General features: G+C 41.2%; 2 protein-coding genes across 6 annotated transcripts in view; both read left to right on the top strand.

The window, feature by feature from the left end:
- Positions 1-27,786, top strand: part of FGF13 (fibroblast growth factor 13) — a 572,605-nt gene that overhangs the window by 125,223 nt on the left and 419,596 nt on the right. The window lies entirely within an intron of this gene.
- On the top strand, positions 51-27,784 carry LOC109555252 (RNA polymerase II subunit A C-terminal domain phosphatase SSU72-like). Its single transcript, XM_019955973.2, has 2 exons — positions 51-26,862; positions 26,949-27,784. Exons 1-2 carry the CDS (start codon positions 26,476-26,478, stop codon positions 27,267-27,269), a joined length of 708 nt encoding a protein of 235 aa, XP_019811532.2. The 5' UTR covers positions 51-26,475; the 3' UTR covers positions 27,270-27,784.

Here is a 27,786-nt window from a genome sequence, read left to right as displayed (position 1 = left end):
ACGCATAATTACAATCTTATACAAACACTTCAGAGAGAAGATGGGAATATTTCCCAACTCATTTTATAAAGCAACTCTCATCTTGGCACCAAAATCTATCAGGTGGGAGAAATTTTATCAGGTTGGAGAAATCACCACCTATAGTTAGCTAATATAGGTGCCATCCATTTATGGCAAATGGATTTTGACTTTTATCAAATACATTTTCTGTATCTTTTGAGGTGATCATATAGCATAGTTCTTTTCCTTTCTCCTTTAATCCTTTAAAGCAATGCATGGCTTTACCCTCATAAAATTTTTAATGTTAAAACAAACTCAAATTATTGGAATTAACCCAACTTGATCCTAATTTTTGTTTTTGTACATTGCTAGATTTCACTTGGTAATATTTTGTTTAGCATTTTTACTTTTATGTTCATAAGTTAGGCTAGCATGCATTTTTCCTTTCTTTTATTCTTGTCTATTTTTGGTGCCAAGATGAGAGTTGCCTTATAAAATGAGTTGGGAAATATTCCCATCTTCTCTCTGAAGTATTTGTAAAAGATTGGAATTATGTGTTTCTTGCAAATTTAGTAGAACTACCTATAAACAGCCCCCCTGCACGGGTCTGGCATTGATTTAATGGGATGCTTTAAAAAAATTTAATGGTTATAAGACCATTCTGGAGTCAATTTTAAAATTTATTTTTCTATTAATTTGGGTATTTCATTGAAATTTTCAAATTTATGGCTGTAAAGTTGCTCATAACATTATCTAAAAATTTTTTTCTTTGCTACATCTGCAGTTATGCCCATTTTAAGTCTTAATATTGTTTATTTATGCCTCTTCTTCCATTATGACTCCATTTTATTTCGAAGTTCACATGATCACCAAAATAGTACTAGTAATATAGTTTTCTTCTGTACTTACCAACTGCAGAAGGACTTTCAAAGCCTTTTATGATCTATTCCCAGCCTAGCTTTCCAGTTTTAACAAAAACAATGTTCTTACTCATTACTCTGATTTCCAGCCACACTGGACTACTGTCTTTCCTCTGGTACGTTCTTTTTTTTTTTTTTTTTTAGTTTTGGCTTTTACATTAATTATTTTTTAAGATTTTTCCTTTATTTTTAATTGGAATGTAATGGCATTACAATGTTGTGTTAGCCATAATTATATATATATAGCCCCTCCCTCTTGAGCCTCCCTCCCCCTTCCCATCCCACCCCTCTAGGTCATCACAGAATGCCAGGGTGAGCTCCCTGTACAATATAGCAGCTTCCCACTAACTATCTATTTTACACAGAGTAGTGTATATATGTCAGTGTTACTCTTTTAATTCATCCCACCATCTCCTTCCCCCACTGTGTCTCCAAGTCTGTTCTCTATATCTACATCTCTATTCCTGCCCTGTAAATAGGTTCATCAGTACCATTTTTCTAGATTCCACATATATGTATTAATGTAGGATGTTTGTGTTCTTACAACAACTTCCATTAACCAGTACCTTCACACCGTTTTGACCTCCATCTTCATCCTTAGAAATGTTCATTGTTTCTTAAGGCTTATCTCAAATTCTACCTGTTCCATGCAGCTTTCCCCTATTTTCCTCCAAACAGAATAAATGTCTTCTTCTCCTGCGATCCTATTCCCCACCCCCACCAAATTCTCCATAGCAAGTATCGTGGTCTGATCATATTTAAAGAGTTGCTTCCATGTCTGCAAAGTTATGTAGCTATCAAGCCTCTTGAAGGCAAGACTGTGTCTTATGCTTGTCTGCATGCTAAGCACCAGTAGGGGACCATTGAGACTGTTCATTCAGTTGAACTGAATGAAAACTGAGTGGAATTGAACAGGCATTCACTCTTCCTCTAGCAAAATGTAGAATTACAAAAATGTAGGCCACACATTGTAATTTGGGGTAATGTGAAGATGTTCTGAACCTGGGGTAATATGAAGATGTCCTTACCTCTTTCATGAACTGGCTGAAGTCTGAAAGTCCATCATTTGCATTTCATTTATTTGTCTTAATGTGTTCTCTCTTTGCTAAAAAAACTACCCTATGAGACTTCCCTTGTGGTCTAGTGGTTAAGACTCTGTGCTTCCAATGGAGGGAGCATGGGTTCTATCCCTGGTCAGGGAACTAAGATCCCACATGCTATGCAGCCAAATAAATAAATAAATAAAATGCTACCCTATCTGGGGAAGCATAGGAGACCTTATTAGGTATTGACATCTGACCCCTCAGAATTTTCCCTGGTCCCTACCAAGGGAGTGGATTTGTCCTGGAAAATCCCATGGACAGAGGAGCCTGGTGGGCTATAGTCCATGGGGTCACAAAGAGTCAGACACAACTAAACAACGGACATTTCCTCAGAGCAGATATATTGATGAAATGTAAATAAGAAACATCTCTTGGGGGAACAAAGATGATGAAAGGGATGGCTCGATAAACTGATATTTACTGTCCTTTATTTGGGATATACTCTATTTCAATATTGTGTTAGTTTCAGGTGTACATCACAGTGATTCAGTTATATATACATATTCTTCAGATTCTCTTCCCTTATAGGTGTTTACAAAATATTGAGTGTAGTTCTCTGTGCTATTCAGTAGGTCCTTATTGTTTATTTTGTATATAGTAGTATGTATCTGTTAACCCCAAACTCCTAATTTATCCCTCCCCAACCCCATTTCCCTTTGGTAATCCTAAATTTGTTTTCTTTGTCTGTGAGTCTCTTTCTGTTTTGGAAATAAGTTCATTTGTATCTCTCTCTTTTTAGATTGCACATATAAATAATATCATATGGTGTTTGTCTTTGTCTGACTTACTTCACACAGTATGATAATCTCTAGGTCCATCCATGTTGGTGTAAATGACATTATTTCATCCATTTTGTGACCAAGTGATATTCCATTATATATATATGTTCCACATCTTCTTTATTCATGCATCTGTCAATGGACATTGAGGTGGGACAACCTTATTTCTGAAGAGTGTATCGGGTTTGCTACTTTTTTCTTTTTGTTCTTCTTTCTTTTTGTGACTCCACCAGTTTATCTTTAAAGTCTAAGAATGTTACATTACCAATAGGCATCAGATCACCAAAACCTCAAAGTGGAATATTCACATTTTAATTATTTGTTCACTCACAGAAGGATTTGTCCCATCAGCACATCTCCAGGGTGATCAGAATTCTCTGTTTCTTGTATTTGGAAAGAGCTGATGTGCACTTTCTTATTGTACAAGTTTTAAGATCCCTTGGTGAAGAGACAAGATAGCAGTTGGTGCTACTTTTTCCTTCATTCATATCCTTACGTTAGGCTGATGTACTCCCTCTACCAACCTGTGCAGAATGATCTTGGTCAAGTTATCTCATCTTTCTGTAAAGGAGGAGCTGTCTGACACTTGTAACACATGTGGAATTAGCACGGGAGAACTTTGAAGGCAAGAAAGCACGTGGATGTGTCAGCTGGGGTATGATTGGGACAACAACTCTTCCCAGTCCACTGGAACCATGCGTTCTACCTAGTGTGTTGCAAAAGGCTGACCAGCTCATTAATTTTACATCTCATTTCATTGGAGAGACTTTGCTTGTAGTAGGTTCTGGTGACTAGTACTGCACAGTGTTTGTAGCCTACCCCAGTGCTCATCCTCGAAAGACCTGATTGTCCTTGGCCCTGCTGATGACTCCAAGTTCTTGCTTGCTTAACGTTATCCCATTTTTAGTCTTGGGGAGAGCTGTGAAACAGATTTAGTTAGAGGAAGATTTGAGATGTGTTCTACTGGTAGAACAAGGCTTCATCGAGTATTATGTCGCCTTGATCCTAAGATCAGTAACTCATCTTAGGGAAGAAGACTGAATCCACCTAGTTAATTTTCAGCAGAAATCATGGGAAGATGATGCAAATAGCTTCATGTAGATCAAACATAAACATGCAGTGCTGAGGACTGGTTTCTCTGGTGGAGCTTTGGGAACTCTTGCCCAGTGCCTCTCAGCTACTTTGGCAGAGTTTTAGTTGGTAAATATTGACTTCTGAATGGATGTATCTAACTGCCAAGTAGCTTTTTTTGTGTTACCTCTGATCTCAGTGTGAGTGGGGTCGATGGGAGTTGATGCCTGTGTAGTTTGAGGATTGGTGCTGTGAAAAGCCCTAGCGAGGAGCCAGGACCCAGAAAAACTGTGGTCATAGACTATGGGGTGCAGTAGTTGATGTGATCACAGTAAGGGCTGTTGTCTGGAACTGGCTGGATTCTGTCTATATATCCCACCCCCAAAAGCCTCCCTGAAAAGAGGCAAAAGTTTAGATTCTGAGGATGGAGAAAAGTGCTCACTTGTGCCAGAGTTTGGCCAGACACATCCCAGAGGAGAGTGACTGGGTATTCAGAAACTCTTTAGTTAGCCCTGTCCCTTCAGGGGACGAGAGCCTCTAAGGAATAAGGTGTGGGGACTGCTTCCTACTTCAGATCCCTTCAGTGCCCCTCAACCATTTAGTGCAGACCTAGAGGAAGGAAAGGAAAAGTATCACTTGGAACCACCTCTCTGCACGTCTATTGCAGGCAGTACCCTTTGTGCTGCGGTGACAAACATCCTTCTAATTGTTCTCCAGCATCCCATGTCTCTTCCCTCTGGCCTCTTCTCCCTCCATCCTGTACCCTAAAGCAGTGCCAGGTACGTCCTTCTAAGGCCCTCTTTGAATCACCTTCACCTGTCATGCAGACTCCAGCTGCTAAGGAACTGTCTCCTCTCCTCAGCTCCAAGCTTCCCAAGCTACTGAGCAGCCATGTGCTCCTCTGTTCTCCTTCATGTGTACTCATTTCCAGCCAAATTGGAGCCCTCAGTGCTTCCTGACCACTGTGACATTTTCTGCCTCTGCTACAGCTGTTTACTTAAATATATTTCTCCATCTCATCATTTTACCTGTCATTTGTCAACGTCTTCTACTTTACTAAGCTTTCCTTGACACCCTTCCCCCAAGTGGAAAGCAGTTTTGAACTCTCATAGCCTGGTGATTGAACTTCGTCTTGGCTTGAGTTCATGTTGCTTGTGACTTGTCTGTCTCCCTCTGTGTACAGGCAGCGCCTTGAGGGCAAGGCCCTGTGCTGGATTTATTGTCACATTCTGCCCTGGGTTCCTTACAGAGCCCTTGGTAACTATTGGACTTACCCCCCACCGCCCCCACCGCCACATACTCTGAAAAGCTTGCAAAGCCCCTAATTATTCTGTGGGAGGCAGTGAAAATGGATTTTTCCACTTAATCACGTCTTCAGCTTTCTGGTCCACCGATCAGGGAGGTTGTAAGATTTGGTTTTTTTTTTTTTTTTAAGGTTTTGACTAGCTCTAGTATTCTATCATGGGCTTCCCGGATAGCTTAGCTGGTAAAGAATCCACCTGCAATGCAGGAGACCCCAGTTTGATTCCTGGGTCAGGAAGTTCCCCTGGAGAAGGGATAGGCTACCCACTCCAGTATTCTTGCCTGGGAAATCCCATGGACAGAGGAGCCTGGCGGGCTATAGTCCATGGGGTCGCAAAGAGTCAGACACGGCTGAGCAACTAAGCACAGCACACTATTCTATCACCCTGCTTTCCAGGAAGAGTTTGTACAACTGGGTTTTCTTCTTAAGTAGAAACTCTATGACCCAACTTTCCAAGAACGGTTTGTATAAGTGGGTTTTCTTATGGTTTCAGATGGTTGCCTCTGGAGCACAGACTTGCGTTAGATTTTGCTGTCATGGATAAGGACAGAGACCAAGGATAGCCTCTGTTTCTTCTGCCTTCTGGGACCCCAATTCTCCCAATATTTCTGATTCCTATCTCTTTTGTGACCCTGGATACCAAGTCAGTGTTTTAGGGTTGTGCAGAATCTGCCTAGTGCAGGTTTAACATTGCGTGTGATGCTTGGTGCATTGTAAGAATGCAGTGAGGCCTTGCTGTCCTCATTATTGTGATTCATAGTCACTTCCCAATAAAAGAGACTTGAGTTCACATCCTGGTTTTGTCACTTACTGATGATGTGACTAGCAATGTCACTTTCTTGATCTATAGGAACCTCTACTGGGGACTTCTGCAGATACATTGGTAGTATCAACTAAGTTACCTCATGGTAAACTGCCCAGCATAGTCATGGTACTTGACACATCATAGCTCAAAAGTGTATTTATTATGATGTTGATGATGAAGATGATGCTGTGCATTATAGTATAGAAGGTTAATAAATTCATCCAAAAGCCGATTTTCCCTGATAGCTCAGTTGGTAAGAATCCACCTGCAGTGCAAGAGACCCTGGTTTGATTCTTGAGTCGGGAAGATTCCCTGGAGAAGGGATAGGCTACCCACTCCAGTATTCTTGGGCTTCCCTTGTGGCTCAGCTGGTTAAGAATCTGCCCGCAATGCGAGAGACCTGGGTTCAATACTTGGGTTGGGAAGATCCCCTGGAGAAGGGAAAGGCTACCCACTCCAGTATTCTGGCTGGGAGAATTCCATGGACTGTATAGTCCATGGGGTTGCAAAGAGTCAGACATGACGAGTGACTTTAACTATATTCAGAGAGCTGTGAAAACACCTTATTGATATGGGGACAAAGATGATGTTACTGATATTCATTGAGCACTGTCTCTGCTGTGGGCAACTTGAAGGACTCCACAGGTATCATTTCATTAAATCCGTAACTACAAGCTTAGGAGATAAGCACTACCATTATCCTTATTTTACAGATGAGGAGCGTAAGCCATATAGAATTTGGGGAATTTACAGAATATCATCCTAGGATTTGAATCCAGATGAAGAAACTGTGGCATATAAGATTAGTTAGTGGCAAAATTCAAATTTGTGTCCACATGTTTTGTCTCCAAACACTATCATTTCCATCAGATCATAACCCTTGAATAGCAGTAATTACATGGGGGTCTACATGGATATGAACAGGGCATCTAAAGCGTTGCTTTTGTCCTTTCATAAGAGTGTAGTTAGGTACCATATAGTTGTGGCCACAAAGAAGTTCAGATATATAAAAAATTTGGTAATGATGACACTGTTTTTGATTCAATATATTTATTTTACAAAGCTTGAAGGAAGCTTACTATTTTTGTAGTCCAGGAGTTCTCAGCTTTGAATTATTCTTTGCAGTAAATTTTAGAGTGCACTAGCAGGGTCCATGGGCTACCAGCTGCCCTGGATGCCAGCCCTTTCATGAGTGCTTCAGCCACCCGTCCTCATCTGCTCCACTGCCTGACTTCCTCTACAACACACACATACACAAACAGAGTTTATTCTCAGGGTTGTATTTTAATCTGGGTACTCCCCACTGGAGTGTGTTCCTAGCATGTATGTTATACTGTGGGGAAAAAAAATCACAATCTTCTCATTTTATTCCTGGATTGGAGGCTCTGAGAGGTGACATATCATTTACATTCCCTTTGCTTTACATCTACTTAGTGGTCAAATTTAATGTTGGGGGTTGTTTGTTTTGGGAGTTTTTCAAGTAATACTGAATGAATCCCACTGTGGCTGGCATTGTTGAATCCATTTAGGAAAACTCTGTAGGTTATTCTCTTGCCTCAGAAACCCTACCACGAAGAATTCTCTGCCAGTCCAGTGGTTAGGACTCTGTGCTCTCACTGCCAAGGTCCTGGGTTTGATCCTTGGTCCAGGAACTAAAATCCTCTAAGCCTTGGGGTGCAGCCAAGGTAGGGAAAACCCATCATAAAATTGGCTTTCATTCTAAGTTGATTATGTGCACTGATGGGGATGTTAACCAAATAGGATTTCCTTCCCCTTCCTTCCTGCTCCAGTTACTTCTTAACACATCATCATTGGCTCTCTGAGAAACAGGAAAGGAGTTGAGATCTTTTGTCTTTTTTGTTTGGAAGTCTAAGGAGTGATACTGAATAAACACACAGGGCTTCACAGGTTGGGTGTGCAGTGGATAGACTGCTGGAAAGTGGGATCCAGATTCAATTCACAACACTGTTTCCAACTGCTCAGAATGCCTGAAGTGTACAGCAAGTTTTTGGAACCTAACATTTTGCAGCAAAGGGCACTCTTCAGCTCAGACTCCAGTGTTGAATGCAGGTGTTGCAAAACTGCAAATTGGTGACATGTAACTTAACAAAATGCCCAGATCTTTGCTGTCGCCATCATGCCAGTGGTTCTTTGATTCCAAGTAGCGGGTCACTGGCAACCATGCAATCCAGCTACAGAGAGACACATTCAAGAAGCATTTGATCATAAGCCTTCTCAGATATTAATCTGTGCAAAATACAAGGAAGGTGTAATTTTCTTGGCTCTGGATGGAAAGATTTCTTTATCCTTCAAGTAAACAATCTCGCTGTGATTTGGAGTCAGGGCAGTGTGAGAGGTGCGGACGCAGAAACCGCTGTGTTAATGATCGTGTTTTTGAGACCCAGATGAAACCTAGATCTCCAGCATTCCCAGGGATAAAGTCGTAGGGCCAAGAGGGTGTGGCACATTACTGAGTTAATCCACACCCTATCACCTGCTTCTCACAACTGAAATAGAATGAGTTTGCTCAATATAGTTATCAAAACGTATGACCAATATACTGAACACTGAAGGAATTGGGGTGCAGAAAACAAATTCTGGGAAATGACATGAGGCTGATAATTTGATTAAAGAGTAAATATGTAAATTTGCTGAGAGTAAACGCAAATTGAGTGAAAAGAAAGAGTAAAAACTAGTTGTAAATATCCTCCACCAACTTGGCCTTATTCTGTTTTAAACCATCACTTCCAAACAGCTTCTTCAGTGTACCTTTTGGTAAACCGTACCAGGGTGACTGACCATCCTAGTTCACCCCAGACTTCCCCAGCTGTGGCATGAAAGTCCTGCATTCTGGGGAACCCCTCAATTAGAGGAACATCAGAACGATGGACACCCTCTCTGACCCTGAATTTCATTGCTCTGTAAATGCAAACCTTATTTTAATCCTCAAGAAAATGTCTGCTTCTTTCAGTTGACTTCCACAAATTCCAAATAAAAATAGAATTTAATTATAACGAATAAAATATCAACATAAGACTAAAAAAAAAAAGAGTAAATATGTATTTTTAAAAAAATATAAAGAAGACCAGGTAATTGAATGAAGAAAAGACTAGAAGTGGATTATTCTGGACGGAACCCTGGACTAGGACACTTCTGATTTTGTAAATTACTTATGTGTTCCAGTTCTCTCTTTTCTAGCCTCAGTTACCTATTCTGTAAAACAAAGTGGCTGAACTGTCCTTCAGTTCTAATAGTTTATGATTATGGTAATGACATGATGAAAATGGCATATTGGTTCATAATATGCATCTCCTAGAAACAAAGGAAAAACATTTCTATTAAAATTTTGATCTCGGTGTGCAAACCGTTTATGTATTGAACACACAAAAATTCTAAGAGGTGAATTTTCCACATCCGTATTGAAATTACCAACACTCAGTATTCATGGATTAAGTTTTGTTTTTATTTTATTGAAGTGAAATTCACAAACATAACAATTGTTGTTGTTTAATCGCTAAGTCGTGTCTGACTGTTGACACCCCATGGACTATAGCCCACCAGGCTCCTCTCTCCATGGGATTTCGCAGGCAAGAATACTGGAGTGGGATGCAGTTTTCTTCTCCAGGGTGTCTACCCGACCCAGGGATCAAACCCGAGTCTCCTGCATTGACAGGTGGATTCTTTACCACTGAGCTACCAGAGAAGCACCAACATACAAGTAGCCATTTTTAAATGTACAATCCAGTAGCATTTAGTATACCCGCAATGTTGTGCAACCATTAACTCTTATCTAGTTCCAAACCATGTTCATCACACCAAAAGGAAGCACATTCTCTTCCCCTCTCTTCCCAGAGTAGCATTTTAATTTTAATTAAAATGTACCTTCAAAGCAATTTCAAAGATGGCTTGATGTTGGGGCAGATGCACTAGAGAAAGCAAGACATATTTCTGCCTTCATCTCTCTCACAGAGGAAGTATGGGGGCCACAAGTAGGTGCGTGTCTGATTCCCTGGAGGCCCGGGCCTTCCACAAACAGGCATATCAGCCTCTGAAACCAAATGATGGATAGTTTGGGAGCCTTATGATTAAGGACCCTATTTTTCATGGTGTTGAATAAACACGTTTCTTGTTTAAAAAGAAAAATTTAACAATCCTCCACCCCTGAAAGTTCCAGTAAAAGTCCAAAGAGAAAGTGAAAGTCACCTAAATTCCTGTTATGCAGAAAGAACCCTTTTGATGTGTAAAGTCTCTGAGAATTTTTCTAGGCATTGTAACATATGTACCACATACTTGCAAAGTGAGATCAGGTGGGATACTTATTATTCTTTCATTCCCAAGTTAAAATCTATTTGTTGAAATTCACACAAGATAGGTTTATAATGTATAACTTTGAGCATCTGTTTCTTAGCTCCCCTTTTTTCCCCATTTGACAGCATATTTTGGACGTATTTTTCTGTCCATACATATACTTTTGGAGCATCAATTTCATTGTGACCTGGTAGTTGATTATATGTGTATATTCCAGTCTCAACTAGGCTCCTGTTTTGGACATTTGTCATTTTGGGCATTAGGGCCATTTCCAGGTATCAGCTACTGTAACGATGCTGTGACCTCTACCTGAATTTGCACCCCCATCAATGACTGGTTCCTTTGGACAAATGTGAGTCCGTGCTGTTTGATGATGATGGGGATGTCATATCCAGAAGCAAAGGCTAATGTTTAGTTGCTCACTTTGTAGTCAGCACTTTGGCAAACACACTTTATGGGCTCTTTTTATTTCCCACAGCATGCCTATATCCATGGTTTCATAATACTATCCGTGGCTAGTAGCTCGTATTTATTCTTTCTGTTTGTATGGGACACTATACTGTGTGCTTGAGTCAGAGATATCTTAGTTGATCTTATTTCTTATGTACTATTATTGTCTCCACTTTAGAGACGGGGAGAGTCAGGAGGCCCAGAGAAATTATGTAGATTGCCCAACGTGTGATAAGTGGTTGGAGCCAAAATTTTATTTTGGTCTTTTGGATTCCAGCTCCAGTACACCATGATGTCTCTTTGAATTATAAGATATTCCAAAGCTATATATGGGCAAGCGATTGAAATTCCACACCAGTTAACTTGGAAAGATTGAACAGTAAGGAAACAACATGGTATTCACAGACTGTGTCTCCTCTCTTCCTAGTCTGGGCTGCCTGCCTCTGGGGCTGCCAGTCTCCAGTTGATTTTTCCATGTGGTCTGTAAGAACTGTAAGTGTGCTGCCTGCCATGCTGGATCCTTTCCCAAAGTAAGACTAGAGTGGCCTGTTCCGGAGGCAGCTAGGTGTGGTTTCTGAAAGGTCAAAAGGGACCAGGAGCCGAGATTGGGAGAGGTCTCATGAATGTAAACAGTCACCGTGAATTAGGATCTGGGGTCACTTGCTCAAATGAATTCATCATTAAAGAGACAATAAACAGTATTAAAGAAAGGACAAATTGGCTGATCTTCATTGGACTGGCTCATTCTGTGCTGAGGAACAAATACTAGTTTGTGCTGTTTATTTCTCAGGAAAATGGAGCTGTGAAATGAGACGTAGCATCCCAATCCTCTAGGAGAATGTTTTCCTGGGAAGAAAGCTGGAATCTGTGAAGGTGAAAGTCACTCCATCGTGTCCAACTCTTTGTGACCCCATGGACTATACAGTCCATGGAATTCTCCAGGCCAGAATACTGGAGTGGGTAGCCTTTCCCTTCTCCAGGGTTATCTTCCCAACCCAGGGATTGAACCCAGGTCTCCCACATTGCGGGAGGATTCTTTACTAGCTGAGCCATCAGGGAAGCCCAAGAATACTGGAGTGGGTAGCCTGTCCCTTCTCCAGGGGATATTTCTGACCCAGGAATCAAACTGGGGTCTCCTGTATTGCAGGTGGATTCTTTACCAACTGAGCTACCAGAGAAGCCCTTGGGATCTGTGGGAAGGCAGCTAAGGCTCCATTGAGGGAGTTTCTGCCTGTTTTCAGGGACATCTGCTGAAGTTCCAAACTCTGTACTAGTTGGCCTTGGTGCTTGGTGGCTCCACAGACCCATGTTATGGAGCCGAGCTGGTGACTGGAAAGATTATGATTTTACAGAGGTCAGAACTGTGAGGGTCCTTGGAGATGCCAGCTTCCAGCATTGAATGGTGAGAAAAACCAAAATTCCCATGAGCAAAGGGACTTGTCCAACTTGCCTAAGCTGGTGACTGCCAGAGTCTAGTAGCACCTTTGCAGTCTTCAAGTTAAGTTAATATTTATCACTGACATGTAAAACTAAATTATTTCTCTACCTTCTCTTTCTTTCCTTCTCCACCTCTTCTAGCTTCTCCACTCCTCTTCCCTGCCTCCAGTGTCCCTTTTGCTTCTTCCACCTCCTCATTCATCTCCATCTCCTCCATCTTCTTAATAACCTCCCTGATGCATATCATGCATGTACTGTAAGTAACCAGCCCCTTACACCCCTTATCGTCTATGATCCTTCATCCACGTTGGCCATGGTGCCCAGAAACTGAGCATCTTCTGCATAGAAGGTACAAAGCAGAGGCGCCCTCTATGTCCAGGCTGGCTGGCTTCCTGAGCATTGTGCAGATGGCATAGACAAGTAATAGACTTCCTCTCTGGGATACTTTCTGTAGATGTTTGAGGGTTGGACTTCCTTGGCATAGTCTCAGGCTCAATGGCAAGGAAGGAAGGAAGTTAAGAAGGTTTCCTGTCATTGGATCTGGATCCTAAATAGACCTTTGCTTGGCAAGCCTACTTCCCATATTGCCTGGATGGCTCTGCTCTGTGGGTAGGGCCTCACTCACTGGCACTCTTTAGCCATGACCAGGTTCAATGCAGGCATCCTTATTCACATGGATGTCCATGACATGCCTCCTCGAAGAGCATCAACTTTTAATAACACATCCCCCTGGGACAATAGATTCCTATCCTAGGGATTTTGGTGGGGGAAGTGTTCATGGGGGAGAGAGAAGGAGAGAACCCTAAGCATTCAATAGAGAATTTCAAACACAGTGAAAAATTCATGTTTTTCTTTCATTCATTCTTTTTCCCCATTCATTCCACACAGATATATTCATTGAGTGCTTAATATGTGCCTGGCACTCCTTTTGGCCACAGGATACAACGTTTTCCTTAAGGAGCTTATATTCTAATGGGGGTGGTCAGATAGTAAACAAAAAGACCAATAGTATATTATCAAGTAATGACTCTGATATCATAATATGGGGAAGAATAAAGCAGATGCATTAGCTTCCTACTATTGTTGTAAGGTTGTCCTTCAGAGCAGACCCTTCGTCCACAGTTAGCAGCAAACAGCCAGAACTGGTGGGTACAGATGCCAGTCGGTGGGTAGATAGGGTGGTGGGAGGATGTGGAATTTCTCCTAATTGCTTCTTCTGAAGAAGCTGAAATCAGAAGCTAGGTCATCAGCTGAGAGTGAGGAGGAATAAAGAGTTAGCAGTGTGAGCAGAGAGGAGGCATATGAAAGAATTAGGGAAAGCAGACAAATGAACAGGGTAGGGGGTGCAATGGAGCAGGACCCTATGGTCCTTGCCCACCTCCATGTCCTCTACCTGCCTTTTGTCTGTGGAAAACTTTAGTCAAAGAATAAGTTTAATCAGAGAAATGAGAAATGCAGGAAAAAAAGGAAAATAGTCAAAAGAAACCAAGTAATAATAATGTAGTTATTAAGCATAGTCAAGGACCTTTAGTTTTTTTCTCAAGGGCTATAGATAATATTCTGAGCCACATCCTGTGAGCTATCTTATAGATACTAAAACCCCAGGTGGAGAAGTTAACTACATGATAACTTCAGACATGTACAGAAAACAGACTGTACCCATGACATAAGTTGCTAAAATTCTGAAAACTGGCCTCAAGAAATGGGAACAAACAGACTCTGGAACTAATGATTAACTGTACCTAAAACAACCAAGGTGATGCTGATCAGACCACCAATGACCAGTTTGAAGATGACTGTCAGAGCTGATGGTGCTGTTTCTATATGTAGCCCTCTCCTTGTGGCTACAAAAACTCTTGCTCCACTTGTTGCTGGTGCAAAGTTGGGGCTGGCAGGGCAGGGGGTGGGCAGTCAGCCTTTGGACAGATGTCTGCCACCCTCCCCCCTCAGTTGCTGGCATCTGAAATACAGCAACCTTTCCTTTCCACCAACCTGGCCTGTTTTTGGCTTTTGAGCAGCCAGCAGCCGGACCCTACACACTCTTTCGGTAACAGGAGTGGAGAGGGGTGGCAGGCAGCACTGAAGACTCACACTTGAGCTTTGAGGGTATCAGTTTAAAGGGGAATGGACAGCAAGGCAGATGGTGATCCACCTGTGAGCAGGTGTGGAGTCATTAAAGAGCTGGATTTAATCTGAGTTGGGTGTTGTCAAGGGTGCAGGACAGAGAGGAGCCTGGGTAGGGGGAGATGGAATTGAGGCTGGATACCAACTTCCTCCTGGATTTGTCTCCCTCTGCTTCCTTAATGTTTTTCGTTACCTTTTCACATCCTCCCTCATTTCATAACTTGGCAGATAACACTTCTGCACAGGTATGAAATATGTCCTCCCTAGCTACAAATAGATATGGGACAGAGAGAGACAGAGAATGGCAGAGCTCCAGAAGAAGCACAGGTATGCAAGCAAGAGAGACTGGCACTGGGCTTGTTGAATATTTAATTTTAAAAAACTTCATAACAGGTATGTTAGGAAAAAACTCGTTATGATTCTCCTTTTTATGATCTTTTGAGTTAGCAGTCTATTCATTTTGGGCTACATAAAAGCCTTCTGGTCATTTGTTAATAATGATAATAGCAATTACTGACTTTTATTGAGTACTTGCCATGCTGAAGACACTTCACTAAGTGCTTTAGATGCACTGAGTCATTTAATCCTCTCAACAGTCATAGGGTGAAGTAGGTGACATTAGTTGATTTATTCACTAGGACACAGCTAGCAGCTTCAGACCTGGCTTCTGAACCCAGAACTTTGTGATTAAACTGTCCACAATTTTTTTTGGTCCATGACTTGCAGGATCTTAGTTCCCTGACAAAGGATCAAACCTGTGCTTCCTGCAGTGGAAGCACGGAGTCCTATCCATTGGACTGTCAGGGAAGTCCCTGTCTACACTCTTAATCCCTTCTGCACTGTGCTTCAGTGCATTTGCTTGTTGGATTACTTATATGTCTCCATTCAGTAGAACTCTTCCATAGCTCACTCCAGGCATGTAATAGCTGCTGGGTAGGGAGACCATGTGTTTGGGTGGGGAGGGCTTCAGCTCCCAACTCCTCTTGAACAATGGATTTTAAAAGGAGCTAGAGGAGGAATGGCCTTTGTCCAGGAAAGCTGTTCTAGAGTCTTGTGTTCTGGACTCCTAGTATATATTCTGATGACTTTATTTTTTGTTTGTTTATTCACTAAGTCATGTCTGACTCTTTACTATCCCATGGACTGTAGCTTTCCAAGCTCTTCTGTCCATGGGATGTCCCAGGCAAGAATCCTGGAGTGGGTTGCCATTTCCTTCTCCAGGGACCTTCCTGACCAAGGGATAAAACACACATCTCCTGTATTTGCAGGTGGATTCTTTACCATGGAGCCATCTGAGAAGCCCATTCTGATGACTGGCCTCCTTTATCTCTGAGACTTTGTTACATCTTGTGGTGTTGCTGGCTCAGTGGGTGTCAGGTTACCATTTTGTTCTTCTCCATGCTATCATCCTGCCCCTGCCCTGGCCCATTTCTCTAAGCTGTTGTTAACTCTGGTGGGAGAGTCTGAGACCTGCTGCTGGCTCCCACCTACCAGTCTTGGCATGACAAATTGCCTTACTATCATACATAATACTGCCATGTAAAATAGAGTAGGCTTTCTGCTCACATACTGCTACCATCTCCTGTATCTGTTTAGATCCAAGCAGCCTATATATATCATGGACATAAAAGTCATAGAAGAAAAGCATGCTAGGAATCGGTCCTCTATACCAGAGCCAATCAGGATGGATCAGGGAATTCTGTAGATCTCACCTGTTCTAAGCAGCATATTAGCTATGCTTGACTTCAGCTACCACATTTTGCCTGCTGTGTACTTACTCTACCCTGGTATGAAATGTATTTTGCAACAGTGCAGAAGATATACAAGATTAATTAGACTTGGTACCATTTGTCCATACTCTTGCAGTTATTGTAGTCACTGCTTGAAAAGATGCAAACAATCCTTTATCCAGTTTTCTTCCTCTATAAAGTTTCATTTAAGTTTTAGCAGGTGTTTTTATGTGTAAATCGGATCAACTTCCCATGTTAGCTCCTGATGGTTAATGTTTTGATGTTCTGTTTGCCCAAGCAGACTGATTTGCCATTATGGGAAAATGTTTGAACTAAAAAAAGTCCTCTAAACTTTGTTCACTAATCTTATCAAAGAAAATAGAAGCAGACCATGTAGACAGAAACCTGCAAATTAAATATACCTTTCCAATTCACATGTATTTGATCAGCATTCGTTATGGAACTAGGGAGGTAGTTGCTTCTTGATTCTGCAATAACATTGAGGTTTACATCACTTTCCACAGTCTTTAAAAATTCAGCTGGGAAAAGAATAGACAATATTAACTGCTAATAACATCTACTCTTTGGTAGTAAGTTAGGATACCTCATAGAACATGCCATTGTCCATAACAATCCCATCTATCAGGCCTGGTGGACTGATGACTTTATTTTTTGTTTGTTTATTCACTAAGTCATGTCTGACTCATACAATGTGCCCTTCTGGAAACAGCCGGGCCATCCTTGCTATGTGGTGACAGATTGTTTAGGGTGAGCCAATAGTGGCGGAAGAGTTCAAAAGCTTGTAAAGGTGATTTGTAGCCTTGTGAAGGTCTAATCTCTGCTTGAGTCTCAGGGATAGGTTATTTCACATACTGCTATTTGGATTTGGAGAACTGTCCTAATGGTCTGGGCCATTTGGTTTCCTTTTCTTTCTCTTGCATGTTTTTAAATTTTTTTTTTTTTTTAATGTGGACCACTTTTAAAGTCTGGACAAGGAAATGGCAACCCACTCCAGTATTCTTGCCTGGAAAATCACATGGACCGAGGAGCTTGATAGGCTACAGTCCGTGGGGTCTCAAAGAGTCGGACACGACTAAGCGACTTCACTTCACTTTTAAAGTCTTTATTGAATTTGTTACAGTATTGCTTGTTTTATGCTTTGATTTCCTGGCTGACAGGCATGTAGGATCTTAGCTCCCTGACCAGGAATCAGATCTGCACCCCGGCATTGGAAGGTTAAGTCTTAATCACTGCACTACCAGGGAAGTCCCTCCTTTGCATGTTTTTTATCTAGTCATCCCTTGATTACCTGACTATTAACTAGGCATATCAATCAGAGCCATTGTGGAAACTTTAAGAAAAAGAAAGAGAAATGCACAAGCTGCAGCCTTATGGGTGTTGTTCAGGTAGATCAGGTAGATGGAGGCGGTCACATGGACTTTGGTGCTAGTCACGTGCTCTTTGGCAAATCACTTACCCTCTCCGAGTCCCGTCACTTTGTTGTCAAATGGGTAAAATGTTAGCACTGCCTTCATATGGTTGTTGAAAGGGGTGAATGAGTTTATGTACAGGGGACAGTACGTAGGTAAAAAATACATCTCCTATTTGAGTGCTTACTATTATTGACTCACAGGTAGTGATTAGGCATCTCCATTTTAAGAAGTTCACAGGTTATCTGGAGTTCTATCCCCACTGAGAATCTGTCTCCTAAAACGTTTTTAAAATATAGCTTTTAAAATGAAAAGTGAAGCATCTGCTTCAAATCTGTTTTAAAGGCTGGTTAAGATTCCATGCTATGATGCCACTTCATAAAGCTATGTATGTATATATGTAGGCATGTGTGTATATATTGAGTATTGATGCTGTTCCTGGCACTGTGCCTAGGTACTGGAGACCCAAAGACCATGAAACATGGTCCCTACTCTTAAGAGTTGAGTTGCCTAATACTGCTTTCTGTTCTGCAATGAGGTGGCCCAGTATGTCTAGATACAGGAGTAAAAATTCCCCGTGGCATTCAAAGGTGGGTTTGATTTCTAAAGGAACCTACACTTCTGCAAACATTATTGTTTTAAACTAATCAGTAAGAAATGTTGCATTGATAATCTTTATTTTAATTCTGTTCCAGTGGCTTTTTAAGTGGAGGTACCATTGGCATTTATTAATACCATATGCCAGGCATTTTTACTGATGCTTTCTTTCCATCCTTGTGACAGTCTATGAAACCGTCCTCATGATGTTTTGCTCACAGTCATGTAGCCATAAGTGGTGAAATCAGGATTTGAATCCAGACCTGTCTGACTCTAAGTCACATTTTCTGTCCATCCTTCCTTGATGCACGTAGGAGTTAAAGATGGGAGCTAATTACTGAGCACAGTTGAAGGGCCATCTTGGCTAATCTTTGTAAAGAAGGCAAAATAGCTAATTGTGATCAATTCATGTAAGTTCTCAAGGAACATTAGTGGTGTTGGGCTTAGAGATCACTTATAATGTCAGGAATGGGCTGTGTGTTCTCTCAGGTTCTTTTTCCACTGAATGGATCCAATGTTTTTCACAGTTGATCTTAATTATTGAAATGATGAATTGAATGAATCATTGGTGGTTATCAACTGTGTGGTCCTCAACACCATTAATTTATTTAAACATCCTTCAGCTCAACTAAGTCATCTCCTGGTGACATCTGCTTGAACCATACATTTAAGATAGTTCACAGTTTACATGCACTTGAATCAAATACTAAAAACAACACAAGCAAAATGATGTGCTTTACATTTTAGTCCTGTATTGTTCTGTAAAAGTGCATATTAAAGTTTCAGAGATGCCTCCTGCTTTTTAAATAAGGATCACCAAGGGGTCTGGCAAGTGGGCAGCTGGATCCTACTAGAAAACAATGTCATCCTTGTTGAATCAATGCACTTGAATTGAAGCTGTGTCCCCAGGGCCAGTCAGCATCACACTGTCCTATCCTTTTGTAGCATAAGAAATCGATTCCCCAGAACAGCTCAGGTGCAGCGGTACAGGAAAAACAATCCTGCCATTCCACACAACCCCACCTCTTCAAATCTGCACATTTCAGAAAGACCATTCTTTCTCCTCTTCCATGTCGTCAAATCAACACCCCTGTGCCAGACACTGTTTTCTTCATGGGCTGAGGTCATCCTCTGATACTTCTGGGCAGACCTCACAAGCACAATTTGTTACCTGGGCCAAATGACCTCACCACCTTCCAGGCTTTGAGTTTTCAGAGTTGTCAAAAGATCAGGTCAGGGCCCTGAGGAAAAAGTGGAAATTTTTCTCCTCCCGGGTTTCCAGGTGAGAATCAGAGTCCAGATTCTTTTTCACCTCTGAAGTAGTCAGATTGGTGTGGAATCAAACTCATCAATCTCTGTACTTGCCGAAGATGGTGGGTTCTTCCCTTCCCACCATGGTGGGTTCCGTTCCCTTTCCTTTTTTGGTTCTGGTGAACTTGAAAAACAGATGCTGCTTCAGGTAAATACTTCGGTATCCACATGAGTGCAAATTACGCTTCCATACCATTACATTTATTCCAGTGATTGCACTGATTGTGTTTGACCATGTGATAATTAGGCCACATTCAAATCACAAAAGGGCTTCCTTGACAGCACAGTTCGTAAAGAATCCACCTGCAATGTGGGAGACCTGGGTTCCATCCTTGGGTTGGGAAGATGCCCTGGAGAAGGGAAAGGCTACCCACTCCAGTATTCTGGCCTGGGGAATTCCATGGACTATATAGTCCACGGAGTCGCAGAGAGTCGGACACGACTGAGCAACTTTCACTTTCCCTTTCAGATCACAAATCCCCATTCTACACACTTTGGGTTTTCTAATCCAGAATGCACTAATGGCCTATAGAGTGCTTTGGTATTAGGTGACCAGAAAAGTGTAATGTTCTTTCTACTGGGGAGGTGATAATGAAGGATAGTGGGCTGCAGTCCATAGGGTCACAAAGAGCTGGAAATGACTTAGTGACTGAACAACAAGAATAACAAAATAATCATCAGAGAGCACTTTTTCTTATGAGGAATGTTTGCTTGTCATTATAGATTCAAGCTATGTAAATGAAGGTATTGGGTTGGCCAAACTTTTTTCCATAACATCTTATGGAAAAATGTGAATGAGTTTTTTGGCCAACCTTATAACTGGGGAGATACATACATACCATTTGCCGTTGTTTTGGGATAGGTAATTTAATATTCAGGTATGTACCTGTTTAACATGAAGTTATCCATTACAAATTCATGGGGACATTTGCCAGAAGAGAAAGTCAGATTCAGCCTGTGGCCAAATTGAGAGCCTTTTCTTTCTCATCCATTCTCTCTGATTTCAGTTCTTTCTTCCATTTAATCGTATGAGCACCTCAATCAACTCTGAGCCAGGTGAAGAGTGTGCAGTCAAACATGTTGACTGAGGGTTGGACTGGGCAAATGTTACCTTCCCTGTAATGGACCTGTGGGCATTTAAAAAGAGGACTGCATGGAGAGAGCTATCCTTAATGGGAAGTAACAATGTCCTGATGACGGTTTTTGAGGTACTAACGGGTAACTGCTGCTTCTGCCCCTGATGAAGGCTGTCCCTAGACAAGGAGTAATTGCCAGTGAGTGACTAGGTGAAACTGGGAATAGCGCCCCTTGAGCTACCAGTGGAATTAGGCAGTGTCTGTTGGAAGAGGGCCACTGTTCTGACAGGTGGGGGCAGAGGAGCAGAGGAGTAAGGCAGAGTGGGAAGGTAAAGTCTGGGGAACAGGAGGGATTTAGGAGAGATTGAATCCAAGTCCTGTATCTACTTCCTCCATCTAACAGATGGCAGTAGTGATGCTCTTGGAGCTTCCCATCTAGTCAAGAAGACAGACCTCAATCAGATGCTTCATGCATTCACCAAAGAGGTATTGAACTTACTACATAACAAACATGGTGGGTGCTATGAAGAAAAAGTACATGTTTTGAGAGACCTGACCTCACCTGGAGTGTTGGTGAACTCCACTGATGGAATTTCACAACCCAAAGAAGTGAGACTTGAGGTGAGATATCAGAAATGAATATGAAGAATGAAGAGCTATTTAGGCAAGGGTGTATAAAAGGAACCTTCCCCAAAGATGGATGAGCAGGTATAAGGAGATAATCCAGTAGGTTCTAGTACATTACCTGAAGGCCAGCATGTCTGAAGCAGAGCACATGATGGAAGGAGTGAGTAAAGCTGAGACTGAAGAGATAGGAAGGGGGCAGCCCCTTCCAGGCCTACCTGTTCATGGTGAAAAAAAAAGAAAGTGTTGAAACATTTTTGTAATAACAATGTTAAGCCAATAGCAGGTTTTCAGTAAGATAATGTTTTAATTAGCTGACTCCAGCTATAAGGAGGTGAAGAATGGATCAAAGCGGGAGCCCCACTGGAGGTAGTGGGAGTCTTTCGGAGGCTGCTGCAGTGGACTAGACCAGGCACAGCTGACTTAGACTGGGATGGAAGCAGTGGAAGAGAAAAATGGATGTACTGTGTGACCTTGGGCAGGTCTTCACCTCTCTGAACCTAAACAGGCTTATTTTCCTTCAGGTTGGGCCTGTCATATCTAGTGATTTAAGAGCACGCTTTGCTCTCTCACATCATCTGCCTGCTATAACCTCTTTTGAGATGGCAACTATTCAACAAAACATTTGTCCACATTTGATATCTGAGGGAAAGACAGAGCTAGCTTTCAATTCTTTAGAATTGTATTTATTGCAATTCCTTAAGGTTGGTGGGCTGGATGAGATGTACATTTTGGTGATACAGGTGACTTTGAAATGAGTGAAGAAACACTGCCACACCTGTTATTCCTCTGATCCTAAAGTACTGAACAAAAGGACTAACACATGTCTTCCCTGTATTCAGCAGTAATTAAATACAGCTACACTTATTTAGGAAACTGATAACAGTAGAGAAATGTAGTGTCAGCTATCTGGAAAAGAGACAGTCCAAGGACTACCTTTTGTTCTTAGAGTTAAAAACACTTCCAAACAAAACTAAAAAGAAAATGCCTTTCAGGGTTATGATATCTTTCCTCCAAGCCTTTGAAACTTGGCAAACATTTCTTGCCAGCTCATCACACTAAGCTCTGATGTAAACTTACACAAAACTTACACAAGCTTCATTCAGTAGGGAACAAATGGCTCTGTGAGTAAAGTTTTTGATTCTAGGTGTTCCAGCAGCATTTCTGGTAAGAGTAGGAAAACATCGAAACTAGATGCCTAAACCTTTCAAATGGCTTGGTTCACTGTGATTGACCTTTGTTGTAGCTAAGGTTCTCTGGACAGTACTTTGTCCTAGACATCTTTGGTGATGGCAATGATGGGGAGCTAACAAGTGAACAGGAGATGGCAAGAGTGAACATTGACATTTTAGGAATCAGTAAACTAAAATAGACTGGAATAGTTGAGTTTATTTCAGATGACCATTGTATCTACTACTGTGGGCAAGAATCCCTTAGAAGAAATGGAGTAGCCCTCATAGTCAACAAGAGTCCAAAATGCAGTACTTGGGTGCAATCTCAAAACAACAGAACGAGCTCTGTTTGTTTCCAAGGCAAACCATTCAATATCACAGTAATCCAAGTCTATGCCCCAGCCACTAATGCCGAAGAAGCTGAAGTTTAAGGGTTCTATGAAGACCTATAAGACCTTCTAGAACTAACACCCCCCCAAAGATGTCCTTTTCATCATAGAGGACTGGCATGCAAAAGTAGGAAGTCAAGAGATACCTGGAGTAAAAGGCAAATTTGGCCTCGGAGTACAAAATGAAGCAGGGCAAAGGCTAATAGAGTTTTGCCAAGAGAATGCACTGGTCATAGCAAACACCGTCTTCCATCAACACAAGAGAGGACTCTACACATGGACATCACCAGATGGTCAATACCGAAATTAGATTGATTATATTCTTTGTAGCCGAAGATGGAGAAGCTCTATACAATCAGCAAAAACAAGACCAGGAGCTGACTGTGGCTCAGAACATGAACTTCTTATTGTAAACTTCAGACTTAAGTTGAAGAAAGTAGGGAAAACCACTAGACCATTCGGGTATGACCTAAATCAAATCCCTTTCTATTATACAGTGGAAGTGACAAATAGATTCAAGGGATTAGATCTGATAGCATGCCATTGTACAGGAAACCCTGTACAGGAGGCAGTGATCAAGACTATCCCCCCAAAAAAGAAATGCAAAAAGGCAAAATGACTGTCTGAGGAGGCCTTAGAAATAGCTGAGAAAAGAAGAGAATCTAAAGGCAAAGGAGAAAAGGAAAGATGTACCCATGCGAATGCAGAGTTCCAAAGAATAGCAAGGAAAGATAAGAAAGCCATCTCCAGTGGTCAGTGCAAAGAAATAGAGAACAACAGAAGGGGAAAGACTAGAGATTTCTTCAAGATGTCCATATGGTTTTCAAGTCAGGAGCAAGACTGACAAGGATATCTGTAGTCACTGTTTTTATTCAGCTTTATAAATGAGATCCTAACCATCTCATTGAGAAAAGAAAAATATAAGGGTTGAAAACATTTTTATTTTCACAGATTGGATGATTGTCTACACAGATAATGTACTAAAATATGTAGACAAATGAGTATAACTAATATAAGGTTTCACAAGCTTTCTGGGTATAGGCTCAATATATAAAAATTAATAGTGATCCTCTTCAACAGGAAGAATCAAGGAGAAAACGTTCTAAAGACAAATTCTGACAACTAACATGGCACCCAATATTGGTATCTCTTTTCCCATGTTTCACTTGTTTCAGGTCCTATGTTGTTTTTGTAAGGTTTGCCCCTCTGCCCTCAGTATGTTTGGATCAAGAAGTTTGTTCTTCCTTTCTTCTAGGCCCTCTAAAAAGAAATTAACTAATTTAGACCAAAGAACAAGTGAAGAGGAGACAGGATCATTGGGAAGAATTTAGAGAATATTCCTATCCAGTGGTTTCTCTTACAGGTCCATAGTGACTCTGCTATAGCTACTTCTTCTGCACCAGCTTATTCAAAATTCAGTTTGTTCCTATCTCTAAGTAAAGGACTTGACAGCTCATTAGAGAATGTACTCCCTCAACTTGAGTGTATTCAAGCAAGAAATCTATCAAGTTGCTTTCTTTTTATTACTACAGTGGACTACTACTCACCATATAAACCAAATTAATGCCATTTGCAATAACATGGATGCAACTAGAGATTATCATACGAAGTGAACTGAGTCAGAAAGAGAAAGACATACCATGTGATGTCACTTATATGTGGAATGTAGAGTATGACACAGGTGAACCTATCTATAAAACAGGAACAGACTCAAGGACATAGAGATCAGACTTGAGGTTGCCAAAGAGGAGGAGGGGAAAAGGATGGACTCGGCATTTGTGGTTGGTAAGTATACACTATTACATGTAGAACTGGTAAATAAGAAGGTTCTGCTGTATAGTACAGAGAACTTCATCCATTCTCCTGAGATAAATCATAATGGAAAAGAATATTTTAAATATATATATATATATATATATATATATATATATATATGTAAAACTGAGTTACTTTGCTGTACAGCAGAGATTGGCTCAACATTGTAAATCAATTCTACTTCAATTTTTAAAAAAGAAGAAACACTTCATATATATAAAAGAACCCAGATAAAGTATGTTTGCCTGTGTATGTGTGTGTATGCTCTCTAAACTAATAATCCTCTAAGGACAAAAAAACCATGACTTTGAACAAGTATATACCTTAAATGAAAATAAAGGATCAAAACATATTGTAAAGAATAAGAAGAAAAAGCTTTGTATTTATAACTACTATAATGGAGTGAGTCCCTGGTAGGAAAAGTGGAAGCTTTCATAGGAAAAAATATCATTTCTGAAACATGGAAACATGTCACACTAACTAAAACACAGTCTCTGAACATAATAGGAATTATCCCACTTTGTTTAATGAAAGGACAAAATTGACTCTATTTTAGTGAGCTCAGGGTGTCAGCTACTTTCAAGCACACAAGCTCTGTTTCCTTAGTTATTTATGTAATTTATGAATAAATACTAGAATTAGAGTTTATTTGCAAGGTAAATTGCAAAACTGGAATGGAAAAAAATTCCATTCACATAATAGCAAAACCCATAATAAATTTGGAGCTGTACCTAACAAAATGTATGTCTTTTAAGGAAATATTATGAACTTTTATTGAGTTCCATAAACAATTAACAAAATTTAAATAATAGAAGATATATACCTTTTAAATTGTTTAGAAGATTCAATATCATACATAAATCAATTCTCCACAAATTAACTTGCAGTTCAGTGCAATTTCAATCAAACTCTCCAACAGTTTTTTTTTTTTTTTTTTTCCCTAGAACTTGGCAAACTTGCCCTAAAATCTATGTGGAAAGAGGGTAAAGATTAGTCAAGAGTCTCTACAGCAGAAAAACAATATGAGACTAGCTCTATAAGATATTAAGAATTGTTATTCACTTATATTAACAAAAATGTGATATTAGTACAAGGACAGACAAGTGTACCAATAGAACAAAATTGAAATTCCAGAAGCAAACTCGTACATATATGAGGACTTGGTTTATGACAGAGGAGACATTACAAACCAATAGAATAGTCCTGGGAAAATTGGCTATGTAGATGGTAAAAAAAAAATTCCTACCCTATACTATACAGAAATGTAAACTCAAGATGGATTTAAGATATAAAAGTTAAAAGCAAGAATTATTTGATCCTGAAAACGACAAAGACTACCTTAATGATCTCAAAGTAGGGAAAGGTTTCTTAAAAGCACAAAATGGAAATTATACAAGATAGATACATTTGCCTTCATTAAATGTAAAGACTAGTTGATGAAGTATGCACCACAAAGAAAATTTTAAATAATGAGCCACAGGTTGGTGGGAGCTATTTTTAGCTCTTACAAATAAAGAAGGATTAACATCTAGAAGGAGAGGGGACATTAATATCTAGAGGAGAAGGGGACGCCACATGATGATATGGTTGGATGGCATCACCAACTCGATGGACATGAGTTTGAGTGAGCTCTGGAGTTGATGATGGGCAGGAAAGCCTGGCGTGCTACAGTCCATGGGGTCACAATGAGTCGGACACGACTGAGCAACGGAACGGAATATCTAGAAGCTGTACTCTAAAAATCATTATGAGAAAGACAGATATTCATTAGAAAAACGTACAAAGGATATGACCAGGCATTTTACAGAGGGATAACCTGATTCAACTGTGGTAGTGCTGGTGGTTTAGTTGCTTAGTCGTGTCTGCCTTTTGCGACCCCGCAGGCCGTAGCACCCCTGGCTCCTCTGTCTATGTGATTTCCCAACCAAGAATACCACAGTGGCACTCATCTTGCCGCCCAGCAATCTTGGCCTGCGCTAGGAGCCTGCCAGGACACGTTATAAGTGCCCACACCATAAGTCCTGACACACTATGTTGCCGGTGCCGCAGCTTCTGCTTCCAGGCATTGAGGCCACCACCTTGCTTTTGTGGAAGCGGCAGGAGTCCAGAAGCGAAATTTCTGAGCTGGGAGTCTCGGTGAGTGCAGCCGCAGTCATGCCGTTTTTGCCACTGCGCCTCGCTGTGGTATGCTCGAGCAACCAGAACCGGAGCATGGAGGTGCACAACATCCTCAGCAAACGAGGATTCAGCATCCTGTCCTTTGGAACAGGAACAAACATGAAGCTTCCAGGACCAGCACGCGACAGGCCAAACGTTTATGATTTCAGAGCCATGTATGACGATGTGTACAAAGACCTCCTTAGGAAAGACAAAGAACGCTATATGCAGAATGGCGTTTTACGGATGCTGGAAAGAAATATGGAGAAGGAAATGGCAACCCACTCCAGTATTCTTGCCTGGAGAATCCCATGGATGGAGGAGCTTGGTGGGCTACAGTCCATGGGTCGCAAATCAAGCCCAGGCCAGAGAGGTTCCAGGAATGCAAAGATCTGTTTGACCTCATCCTCACCTGTGAAGAGCGAGTGTATGACCAGGTGGTGGAAGATATGAATTCCGGGGAGCAGGAGACCTGCCAGCCTGTGTATGTGATCAACGTGAACATCCTGGACACCAACAAGGAGGCTACGCTTGGAGCGTTCCTCATCTGCGACCTGTGCCAGTGCGTCCAGCTCATGGGGGACATGGAGGACGGAATCGGCGAGCTGCTGCAGGCATTCGAGGAAAAGAGCGGCAGGAGCTTCCTGCACACTGTCTGCTTCTACTGAGCCCAGCCTGATGTCCGGCCCACTGCCCACTTGAAGCCATTTTCTTGAGTTTCCTTTTGGTAGTACTTTTTCCTTCCTGATACTTGTTTTTACCTTTAGGTATTCTGCTGGTGGACGTTAGCAATACCTAGTAAACGGTACTGTATGCAGTGAGAAGATATGGAAATGCCAGATCACAAAACAAACGTTTTTCCCGTCCCACTTCCCCTTATGAGTAGAATCTTGACTGTAGTTTTTTTCTTTAACCAAAAAAGCTAAAACGGTTGATAGCACATTTCCCCCAAGACATCTGCCTCTCACTGAGCGTCCCTTTCCCGGCTTCCCTAACTGCTTAGAATGTAAGAATTCCTGAATAAAGCAACAGGATCCACTTTTGAAAAGGATCCTGCCATTGGCCAATAAATAGATGTGGATGGTCATTAGTAATAATATTACCAAATGGAATACTGGAGTGGGTTGTCATTTTCTTCTCCAAGAATCTTCTTGACCCAGGTATCGAACCTGGATCTCCTACATT

This window comes from Bos indicus, chromosome X, assembly GCF_029378745.1.
Source record: "Bos indicus isolate NIAB-ARS_2022 breed Sahiwal x Tharparkar chromosome X, NIAB-ARS_B.indTharparkar_mat_pri_1.0, whole genome shotgun sequence".
In the NCBI taxonomy this organism is placed as follows: domain Eukaryota; kingdom Metazoa; phylum Chordata; class Mammalia; order Artiodactyla; family Bovidae; genus Bos; species Bos indicus.
This window is presented reverse-complemented; position numbering and strand designations above follow the sequence as displayed.

Excerpts from the sequence above, each read along its gene's own strand:
- LOC109555252 (XM_019955973.2), top strand. The coding sequence starts at position 26,476 with ATGTTGCCGGTGCCGCAGCTTCTGCTTCCAGGCATTGAGGCCACCACC. Across the intron at positions 26,863-26,948 it reads TACGGATGCTGGAAAGAAAT|TCGCAAATCAAGCCCAGGCC; the intron begins ATGGAGAAGGAA and ends ACAGTCCATGGG.